Genomic DNA, 12,148 nt, shown 5'->3' with positions numbered 1-12,148 from the left:
CCCACCACTAAGCCCATGGTAAAGGAATCAACAGAAAACTACGGACAGCTTTCATGAGGATGTATTTTTCAAGAAAATCTAGAATCTTACCATTGGTGCACATTGGAAATGCTAAGAAGCTTAGTGATGTAACAACGAATATGTGGAGTAAAGGAAGCTCTACACAATTTATTGTAACGTTTGTCACATGACAGAAAATCTGAAAAATTAGTTATGGTGGGAAAAGAAATGCTATATTACAATTATTTTAACAAACAAAAATGCACAACAGCTCTGCATCGAATTAACAAAGCAGACAAATTTTAACAGCATTCCAATTACAAGAAGACAAGAATCACAGAATGAAGAATACGGTACCTTTAACTTCGAGATCATGTTTTTCTCACTATCATCACTAACTGATTTATTAAGCAATAATCTTTTGGCTAAATGTTGCTTATAATATCTTTCAAACACATCTTTCTCTTGTAAAAACCTAAAAAGGACCATAGTCTTGTCAAGTACCATCTCAATTTCCTGTTCAGTCATCTGTAAAATAAACAAAACATAAGCTTCAATGGTACATATATGAGAGAAAATTTTTTACAACATTTAATAATCATGTATATTACTTTGTAAGATGCAGGAAGTCTAATCTCTATTGCAGAACTACCACTAGCAAAAGCTTTAAAGACATCATTCTACTTCAATTGTTAAAGTCAATCAGGTCAAAAAAAATGTGAACATGCTCACAATTTTGTGGTTTGGGTATTGTTAAAGGGAAACTAGTAATACCAATTTACATGATATTGTTTAGCAAATATTCATAAAAAGCATCAACAAATAAAATGAAAGATAATTACTGGCCTCCCACAGTCTCAGTAAATTCAGTAGCTATTCTGTAGTTGGTCTCTAAAATGTCTCCTATCTGACGGCTTCCAGTGGCAACACAAATTTGATTTTAAGTATCTCATCTAGTCACTGACCTAATTTAAAAATTTAAAATGCTGTCACAAATTACTTGTTTGATGTTAAAGGTATACCACAATAAGTGGAGTATTATAGATATACACTGTGTATATGTCTTAAGGCAGCATAGCTCATGGCATGCAAATTATACTGACTAAATTCGTCCAACATTAGAGAATGAAAGCACTTAGTGACTTTCAACGAACTTCACAAATAATTTTAAACTTTTTTCAAAGTTTTTCTCACTGACACCTGCAGGAAAGGAAAAAAAGTTTATCATTTACTACATGTTTCACTGTTCATGTCATAGAACTTCAGCATTAGGTATAGTATTTTTATTTATTATTTCCTTACTAACTACATTCACAACACAGTTTGCAAACATTATCTACATATACCACTGGAAGTACCCGCAAAATTATATGACTGTATGACACATTTCAGTTCAGGAGATATGACTTCATCAACACTGAGATGGGTGAAGAACTAGCTTTTCTTAAAATTAAGCATAAATTTCAGACATTAGTATTTCTATTTTTTCATTAGTCTGTGAATGAATAATCCAAAACTAATAAAGCTAACATGCTAAGGGTATTCCATCTACAAACAGAGTCAAATACTTCATACATTAAGTTACTTTATAACGTATTACATGTTTGAAGTTGTCTTATACATGGGAGTTTGGTTATTACTGGTAAAGTAACACGTAAAGCCACAATTTTGAAATGTCATCATGCAAGAGACAATCTCATTTCCAGGGTTGTCTTAGGTCATACTTTTTTGGCCATCTATTTTGCTCTCAACTTGGACCATTTCTTTTCCATTTTACTGACTTCAACCCATCACAACAAAGTGAAATTCAATAATATAATTTCAACATGTGGTTAGCTATATTTACAATTACCCATGTTCTTAATGTGATGAAAATGTGTAATGCTACTTTAGTCAGTGATCATATTCATTTGCACAGTGTAGCCTCAAAGAAAATTTCAAACTAGATTTAATACATACAAATAACACAATTAATTCACAAATATATTTTAATCTGGAAGCAAACACAGAGTGAAGTTCATGTTTTTTAATGAACTGATGTAAAAATAATATAATTTATATGATATTCCTTCTATAGTTTATTTAGTGATATTACTCATGGACACCACAGTGTTTGCTCCAGAGATACAAACTATGTTATCTATTGGAAGATCAGCAACTGAACTATCTTGACTTGTTGAATATCATTCAAGAATCAACATTCTGCCTTCTACAATTCCGAAAGATAAATACCACATTGACTCTACATAACAAGCAAAATGACTGGTGAATTTTACACAAGAAATTCTGTCAACAACAGCTGTTTAATATTTGACACTGAAATATTTTAATGTTTGAGATACATAGGTGCCAATACATGATACTCACCCCTTTTACTCCCTTCTTTAGTTTGTCATCAATAAATAATGATAAATATTCTGGTGACTTTGGATTTAAATTGAGAAAATGTTCGAAGTCTGACGCAATCATCTGCTTAAATATTTTATCATTATTAAATGAATTGTGAAGGAAATGATCAAACCTGTCCTTCAGGTCAAGTAAGTTCTGTAACAAACAAAAAAAAAAAAAAAAGAAACATTCAGTAACAAATTTTTCAGTGGGAAGAAAAGAAAATTCTGACTGAAAATCAAAACAAAAGTGAGATTACAAATAATTTAACACAAACTGAAATATGCATTAAAATCACTTTTGATTTAATTTAACTATGAATTATAATGGGTATTTCAAATATTCAGAAATAAAAAGCTGTGATGTGCTGGATACAATATTGGAAATATATCTTGGATACAAACAGTGCATTGTTTCTAGAAGGGTTGTTCTGACGGTTTTGATAAAATAAAGTAATAGGTTCGTTGTTAAAAGTACGGATTTTAATAATCTCAAACCACTTGTGTTCAAGTTGTATGCAACAGCAGAGCTACTAAACTAATACACATAGTACCCACAAACAGTTACTTGATGTATGAGAAATACTTCAGAGGTGCTTTGTAGACTCCTTTTTTCCCCCCACATCTCCACTTCTTTTCACTTCTACTGATATGTATAAATATGGAAGTTCTTTTTTGTAGTAAGCTGATGAACAATGTTTCATGACTGGCTGCAATATGAACCATCAATTTCAACTTTCTGGACTGAAAAAAATGTTTAACACAATGTCTTCCTGGGTTAAGCAGTGCAGTTTCAACTGAAAGCATTCTTGATATATTGCCTGTCATGCTAGATCTTGAGCACTAATTTCTAACAGGACAAAGACTACACTGACAGACACAGTGAGCATCTACACGAACATTCTTAGAACACAATAAATCTTCAGTTTTAGTAGTTAGTCAAGTTTCACTTCTGTAAGAATCACTTATACGTTTGAATTCATGGCCATGGATGGAGAAGCATAACAAGTGCTGATTGAACACTCAGGGCACTATGGTTCAAATGGTTCTGAGCACTATGGGACTTAACATCTGTGGTCATCAGTCCCCTAGAACTTAGAACTACTTAAACCTAACTAACCTAAGGACATCACACATCCATGCCCGAGGCAGGATTCGAACCTGCGACCGTAGCAGTCGCGCGGTTCCGGACTGAGCGCCTGAAACGCTAGACCACCGTGGCCGGCCACTCAGGGCACTGATTCACACTCAAATCCATTTGAAGTTTTTAAAAAAATCATTGCATAAAACAGTTCTCATTTATAACTCTTTCTTTTACTTCTATTTTACTTCATTAAAAAAAGGGGAGGGAGGGAGAGGGGGGGGAGGGAGAGAGAGAGAGAGAGAGAGAGAGAGAGAGAGAGAGAGAGAGAGAGAGAGATTCATTTTTGGAAGTCCTGAGATTTAATTTATTTCTTGATTATTTCCTTATCACTGTGGCATTCAAGTTTGTTCAGTGGAATGGTCAATGTTACAACTGATGTATTCATTTATTCTGAAACCATTTAACATTTAGAAAAGTCAAATCACTGTTTTGTGGATGATCTACAACTGCACCTCACTTGCTTGAGTAGAAAAATTATGACTATGATGATCATGATTATGATAATTAACCATTAGTTGTGAACAAACTGATCATCTGAGGCAAGTTAAGTCTGTGTGCCTGGCCAGGACTGAAACTGGGGCCCTTGTCTTCCCACAAGCAGGGCACTGCCAATTTTGCTATCCAAGCATGTGTCTCAGACTGATGCAAAGCTTCATTTTGCACTTCTGAAGTCAACAGAGACTCTTATCTAAGCTGTTAAATTGCCAAAAGGAATGCAGTGACATGTACAATTAACTACCACCTCAGTGTAGTTAAGTCTAACATTATTATGAACTGTTTCAAAGATCTTCAATCATTTTCAATGCCAAATTTTTGTTTAAATTCATAATCTTCTCACTTAGAACTTTTTGTTTATCTTAGAGCACAAAACCAGTCATGAGTACAAAACATGACAATGACATCGGCAGGAAAACAAGGAAAAAATGTAAGAATTATTTGCAATAAATCTGAAACCATCAATAGGTTTTATTTAAATAACCTTTTTAAATCCATGCTTGTGGCTGATTGCCGTTTTAATTTTAAACCTTATAATTCAGAACTGTTGCTTGGGTTTCACAATTGCAACATAACAAGAAGGTATAAATGACACTGTTACATGTAGACAAATTATGAACATTTATGAATGCAAGTAGTAACAGTGTATGATTTCTTTAATTCTATTAATACATAAGCCAGCTGTTCTATTAATGTGACATGTGATGGAACATCATTTTTAAGGATTTTTCCTACGTAGCTGAACGTGACAACATTATAACAACTGTCTGTGAAGATACTACACTGATCAGCTAGAACATCACGACCATTATCCTACTATCGATATAAAACCAATCAGGCAATAGCAGTATCACCTGGCGAGGAAAGAATGCTAGTCAGACACATGCATGGTGAAATGTAGCATCAGTGAGCATGCTATGTGTGTAGAATGGGGAAGGTGTGTGACCTATCCGAGATTGACTAATGGCAGATCGTGATGGCCCAAGAGCTCACACAAACATTTCGGAAAATGCACGACTTGTCGGGTGTACAAGGAGTGCTGTGTTGAGTGTCTTCAACACTTGGCGAAACCAAGGTGAAACCACGTTCAACGTCATGGGGGTTGGGCAGCCACCCCTCTTTATATATGTTGGACTTCCTTGGCTGGGCAGACTGGTAACACAGGGCAGATGGTGAACTGTGGTGGAAGTAACATCAGACTTTAATGCTGGGCAGAGTAAAAAATGTGTGTGAATGTGCAGAGCACCGAATGCTCATAACAATGGGCCTCCACAGCATCTGAAGCTATGACTGAAATGGGCACATGATGACAGACACCGAACTTTGGCACACTGGAAGAGTGTTGTATGATCTGATGAAGATTCGATACCTTCATCATACCAATGGGGAGGGGTGTGAATTCGTCGTCTTCCAGGGAAACAGCTCCTCAACACCTGCACACGCATGGAACGGAGACAAGCTGGCGGTGGCTCCCTTATGCTCTGGGGAACACTCAAGCGGGCATTCATGGGTCAAGTGGAGCTCGAGCATAGCACCATGATGGCCAAGGAGAATCATACACTGGTTGCAGACCATGTAAACCCCTTGATAACAATCATGTTTCTCAATAGCAATGGTACTTCTCAACAAGATAATGTGACATGTGACAAGGCCAGGAGTGTGATGGGGTGGTTCAAAGAAAACAGTGGTGAGTTCCATTGATGTGCTGGCCCCCCAACCTGGCATATATGAACCTGATTGAACACATCTGGAATGTGACTGAATGTGGCATCAGAGTTTATACATGCAGATGTGGTGCCAGCCCCATCCAGAGACGTACCAAAGCCTCACTGCTTCCATGCCGTAACATTTCTCCAACGTCACCCATGTCAAAGATGGACAAACCGACTATTAGGTAGGTTGTCATAATGTTCCTGTTGATCTGTATATTTACCTTTTTTTGACAGTGAAAATCAACTCAGTCTCCTTCAACAACTTTGGGAACTGAACCCAGCCCAAAATGTAATGGACTGACAAGTGCAGAAATAGTCTCCACAGACTTGTCAGATAGAACAACATAAAATTTCTGGGTGCCTTGAAAGTCTGGAGGAATATCTTTCACTACAGACAAGGGCAAACCAAACACAAAACGAAGTGGGAACTATCACATACTTCTTCAATGTCAGAGTTGTATTTCAGCTGTTCAGCACTACAGCCTTATCACGGTGTCAGAATGTTGTCATCTGACAATGTATAGTACAGCAGGCCGCCTCAGTAGCTGCGGGATAAGTTCAACAGATTGCTAATCGGAAGGACCTGGGTCCGATTCCCAGCCAGGTATGAGATTTTCTCCACTCTGTGACTGGGTGTTGCGTTGTCCTTACTTTCCTATTGCCATTACTGACACAGAAGTCACTTCTAACACACTGGCATATTGGAGTATTGTCTTTCCACTACTGATATGGCTGTATGGACATGATTTGAAAGCCAGTGCACTGAAATAACAATTATATATTAAAATACTGAAAGTACAGTACCATTGGTGGAAATATAAATAGCCCAGTGAACTAAGCCCATCAGAGACCCGAGGTAGCAAGCTAAATGAGGCCCCAGGACTACTTAGAAGTTGCAGACTATGTAGCGTACATTTTGTAAAATGTGAATCGGCTGGCAAAAAAACATCAAATATACATACCATTTTACTCTACGCTCTAATAATTGTAATATACATACTTAAAGACACAGGTGAGAAACTTAGAATATTAATCAGCATGTAGCACAGTGACCACCAGGTAGAGTACAAAGAAACAATAAAGAATAGAACAATGAAATTACCTTTTGTTTTGTGTGTCTGGAAATAAAGCATGTATAATTAGTTTAATATCCATTAGTGTAGTAACCATAGCACGAGATAGTTATTATTGATACTGCTACACATGCTACATGTTTTCACACCTTCATTTAACTGAAATTCTCAAATGTTGTTGAAATCTATTTAATTTGGATCTTTTCTTTAAATTGATAAAATGGCGATATTGGCTAGTCATTTTCAATTCACTGTAGAGTGAAGAAAATTTTTTTATTAGTTTCAGTTCAGAAAACTTCTCTAGCACGATGCAACTGAGACACAAATGATCAAGAAGTATTGGATTATAAGTGATGCACAGGATAATGATTCACTGAAGTCCCATTTAATTATAAGTTGAAGGATTTCTTATGCTGTCCCTCTAGCGGCAACAACCACATTTGTATCGGCTGTAAGCAGATGCCTACGATACCTTTTTATTTCTTGCAGTACCTGTTAGTTATCAAACTCGCCACAAATTTCTACCCGATTCTCCAGTGCTAAGCCAGAGTGTCACTGAAAGCTTCAAGTATAAATTTTGTTTCAAAAATTTGGAAAATTTTGATTTTCTTTGTGGTATTGTTTGCCATCAATACCATGCCAAACCAGTCCATGGGCCAAAGTTGGCAGCAGCCATGTGAATGCACAGCCAATCTGCAGCCGGCTACGAGACACGCCCTCATCAGCCCATTCGGCCAGCACTGCCATGGAGCCGACTTAAAGGATGCTGTACACCACACTTCCCTGTCTGTCTCGTCTAGTCTAGTTCACAGTATACTGTTGTGCAGTATAATGTTGTGCCTCAACGCTTAGGCTCTGCTACTGTTGCGGATATGCAGACTCTTCCTCTGCTCAAGGACGTTTACTGTTTACTGTTTTGGACTTGATATTGGAAACCGCGTTAATTGAAAGTATATCAAACACTGTATGTGAATTTCATTCTAGTGCTATCTGTCACAGAACCCACCAACTCCTTGGCATCCACCATGGGAGAAATAAACAACCGGTGATGAGGTAAAACTATGTTTATTTGCCGCGTGGTCCAACTTCTAGTCAAAATAGAACATTGGGGACAACATTCAGTTGGTTGTCTTGCTTCCTGCCAAGAACATTGGGTTTGCTGTTTTTGGTTTCCACGAGAGCATTTATTACTTCTTGCCGTGCTTGCCTGTCGCATTCCTTCTGTGTGCTAACATCGTTTTGTCTTAGAGAACATTCACCCTGAATCTTGTACTATTTTGAAGGATGCTTTGTATAGTGACTTCAATTAGCACATTATCCCACCATAGCTTAGTGGCTGTGCTGTATTTGTAAGCAAGCTTCCCCCCCTCCCCCCTTCTCTCACATTGATCGTGGCTGGAGCCTAGGCAGAACTGTTATTAACTCTGATTATTCAGTTACACACTCAGCAGTTGCAACAGCTTACAGACTCCATAAACAGACTGCTAGTGATGCTAGCAAACAGCACCACCACAGCAGGCAGAGCCTGTTTCTGCACTGCCATTCCATGCATTTGATTCTCAACAAGAGGAATGGTTTGAGTACCGCACACAGCTCACCTCGCACTTCCAGGGGAATCACACTGATGGCAGGGACAGGCAACCATATTTTCTCCCAACAGTTGGTGTTTCAGTGTACCGATTGGCCTGCAAACTTTTCCCCCCACAGCCCTGCTCACTGAAAATGTTCCTTATGAACTAAATGCTGGGCTAGACAAGTACTACTTTGAGCAGATTAATGTGACAGCTGTGCATTACACATTCTTTCGCTTGTGCAGGCATTTCAATTAGACACACAAGCACTCGGTGCTGACTTACGAGGACTTATGCGGCAGTGCAAATTCTAACATGAGTGCAGACACTACTGTAGTGATGCCAAGATTAGTGACGCCATTATGCAATGTGTCAGATCCTTGTAAACATGAACCGATTCTTAAGTATCCTGACCCTAGTTTGCAAAAGGTTTTGGAATTAGTGGAGCATCAGGACTAACATTAGTGCTGTGGTAGACTACTATTCTGCTCCTCTTTGTGTGGCTCAAAGTAATGATAAACAGCTGCGCCCTGCGTTTTCGCATGCCACAGAATGCAAAGTCACAGCAAGGGCAGCATCGTGAACAACACCAGAATGCTAGGCAGCAGGCTAGCAGGTTTAAATCCTGCCTCGATGTTTCATGGCACACAAGCAGCAGATGTGCCCTTGCTAGGACTACCATTGTGGCAGGCAAGGACATAAATGTTCAATCTGTCTCTTTGCAGAAACGCATATCTGACAAGCACTCTGCACATTCTCTGATGGATCAGGAAATGCAATATTTTCAAAGTGAAGTAGAGATTCTAGTGCTGCTCAGTGAAACTCAAGGGTGACAGTGAAGAAGTCAAACTTTTTCCATTAGTAGATTGCCAAACAGAAAATACGTATGCAAGTAGGCACTGGCGCATCTGTGACACTCTTGAACAGACGCACATACAAACTGTTAGGCAAGCCCAAGCTAAGCCACATACAACTATTTCTGCAAACGATTGTCATGATATTCCTGGCCAAGATACTTGCAGCCTACCTGCTACATTTTGTAAATGTTAAAAAAAGTATTGTTTACAGTTTTGTGCTAATATGAAATTGAAAATATTTTTAGTATTGATTGCTTTGATATTTTGCTGAATTTTGTGACATTTTCCAAGATAACCTATGCAAAGCTAACAATTTCAAGGCCCGCATTACCATGAAAGACAATATGCAAACCACGGGTTTGACAGGCATAGTTCATCACTCATGCTATAACAGATCAAGTGGCACAAGAACTCTTCTCTTTGCAGGACAGTGGTGTGATTTCCCCTGTAACAGCCAGTCATTAGACATCCCCTTTTGTGTTTATGAAGTGGCCATATGGCAAATTACACTTGTGTGTAGATTTCAAGACAGTGGTAAATCCACAGACTGTGATTGACTTTCTTCCTTTTTCAGGGTCTGACAAACTCATGGGCAAGCCTGGTGCAGGTCACCTCTTCCCCAAGACTGATCTCTGACACTTATTTGCAGCTTGCCTTGGATGAACAATCCCAACTAGCTTTTGTGATCAACACCCACATGGGGTCATTTAAATTTCTGCTGTTGCCCTTTGCAGTCAGTCCATACCTGCAATGTTCAATGTTACTTAAAACAGTTGACTGCTATGGTTCCTTCTTGTATGAACTATTTAGACAGAATCATAGTTTTATGTCATGCTCCGGAAGAACATCTTTCCAATTTCAGGAAGTTGTTTAGAACCTCTCAGATGCTAGGTTAAAGTGTAAATAAATCATGAGCTCCTTCTAACAGGCTGAGATTGAATATTTGGAACACATTATGAACAGTCAGAGTATTCCCCTTTGCAGTCACACTTAACGGCTGTCGGGAACTTCCAGCTCCTCAGAAGGTTGGTCAATTCCATAGCGTGTTGGTTAAACTCACTTATTAAATTTCTGATAGAGGAATGCACCGCCTGAGTGGACTATGGAGCATCAAATTACATTTCTGAAACTGAAAGAGGCTTTATTGAGGGATTACTGTTTGGTACATTTTGATCCCACTAAGCTCGTCATGTTGGCGGTTGATACACCCTCTTACAGAATCAGCACTGTTCTCTCGCACCGAGTTTGATCATTGGACAGGCCACTTGGCTTCACATCCAAACTCTTAATTGAAGCTCAATGCAACTATTCACAGATTAAGATGAAAGCTCTTGCTACCTTATATGACTAAATTCCACCAATATCTATATGGCAGGAAGATCAACTTTGTGACGGACCAAAGCCTCCCATGTCATTGTTCAGCCCTTCAGAGTCAATCGCTCCATGCAAGACGAAAAAGCTGCAGTGTTGGTATCTGCTCCTCCCCAATTATCGGTAAGAAACTGTGTACAGACCAACAGCTACGCATTCTACTGCTGGCAGTCTTTCTCACCTCCCAACTGGCACTGATTTGGTGTTCGATGTCCCAGAAGATTCTTGCTTTCATACTGGACACTGACAATGGACACCTTCAGCTGTTGCATTCTTTGTAGCTGTCCGTCCGTCCTCTGCACTGCTCTGAGTTTAATGGCATGATTTGCTCTGTTTTTGTCTGACGCAGGCACTGGTAACAAGGTGTTATCACTAGTCTTGTGGCGCTCACTATATGTTGTACAGGGTCCCAATAGGTTGCAAAAGCGCCTTCAGAATCAACTTTGATTTTGTGTGTTACATGATCCTGCCACAAATTTTTCATTTGCAGAGTCAGTGACAAAAGGGACCACAGACTTCGCTTCCTGCACCTCCCTTGGGTTCTGCACTACTAGCACCCTACATGGAGCCCTTGGTTGTCAATGCAGTGCTGTCACTATTATTGCAACGGCAACAACTCAGGCTACAAGAGATGGATCTCGGACTTTCTTCACTCTGCCGCCATTCGGTGGAGTTGGGTGGACCACAAAGTCGACACTGCACCTCCACAAACTGAAGAAGATGCACTGTTCTTGGGTGCGATTAAGCACCCTTGAACTGTTTCTTTAGCCTGTGTTTCTATCCATTTGCAAATGAAGGTTGGCAACTGCCTCTTCAGTGCCACCTGCATCCAGACTACCTCCCCACCCTCACCCCAGCCTTCATTTCTGGTGGCAGAAGAACACAATGGTGGCAAAGAGGTTTGGGGTGGGGTGGGGTGGGGTGGGGTGGGGGGGGTGGTAGGGGCAGGAATGGGGTATTGTTCACCATCAATACCATGCCAAGCCAGTCCATGTTCTGAAATTGGCACAACCATGTGATTGCACAGCCAATCTGCAGTCAGCCCCACCACGGATCCAAGTTGAAGGACACCGCAAGTCGCACCTCTTGGTCTGTCTAGTCTAGCCTAGCCCATGGTCTACTCATTGTGCCTCAACACCCAGCTTCTGCTAGTACTGTGCATATATGGACTCAGCCCAGCTTAATGACTTTTACTATTTACTGCTTTGGATTAGTTATGGACATCAAGTTAAATAAAAGTTTATCAAACACTATATGGGGCTTTCATTCTTTTGCTCTCTGTCATAGAACACAGCGACACCTTGGTATTCACCACAGGATGACCAAACATCCTTCATGGCCATGTATCATTGAGACAATTCTTGTCTAAATTGGCCTTTGCATTCAAACATCGATTGGTAAACTACTACTTGAATCAACAATCCAATATCATGAGCCAGTTCACCCAGCGCTGTTTTATTTACCCTCCTCCTCTCTCGTCAGTCCATGTCAAAGTCCATATCAGTGCATTTTTTTACTGCCAAACCTAGCAGCACTGT

The 12,148-nt window shown here is 39.5% G+C and overlaps 1 protein-coding gene across 1 annotated transcript in view; it reads right to left on the bottom strand.

Annotated features, from left to right (window-relative positions):
* Nucleotides 1-12,148, bottom strand: part of LOC126162055 (cullin-3) — a 264,745-nt gene that overhangs the window by 102,222 nt on the left and 150,375 nt on the right. Inside the window, exons 7-8 of the mRNA XM_049918298.1 lie at nucleotides 2,368-2,544; nucleotides 358-528 (exon numbers count right to left, since the gene is read on the bottom strand). Coding sequence (XP_049774255.1) covers nucleotides 358-528; nucleotides 2,368-2,544 — 348 coding nt within the window. The remainder of the gene's footprint in view (nucleotides 1-357; nucleotides 529-2,367; nucleotides 2,545-12,148) is intronic.

The sequence above is a fragment of the Schistocerca cancellata genome, chromosome 2, assembly GCF_023864275.1.
Source record: "Schistocerca cancellata isolate TAMUIC-IGC-003103 chromosome 2, iqSchCanc2.1, whole genome shotgun sequence".
NCBI classification, from domain to species: domain Eukaryota; kingdom Metazoa; phylum Arthropoda; class Insecta; order Orthoptera; family Acrididae; genus Schistocerca; species Schistocerca cancellata.
The sequence above is the reverse complement of the archived record's forward strand: the minus strand, read 5'-3'. Positions and strand labels throughout refer to the sequence as shown.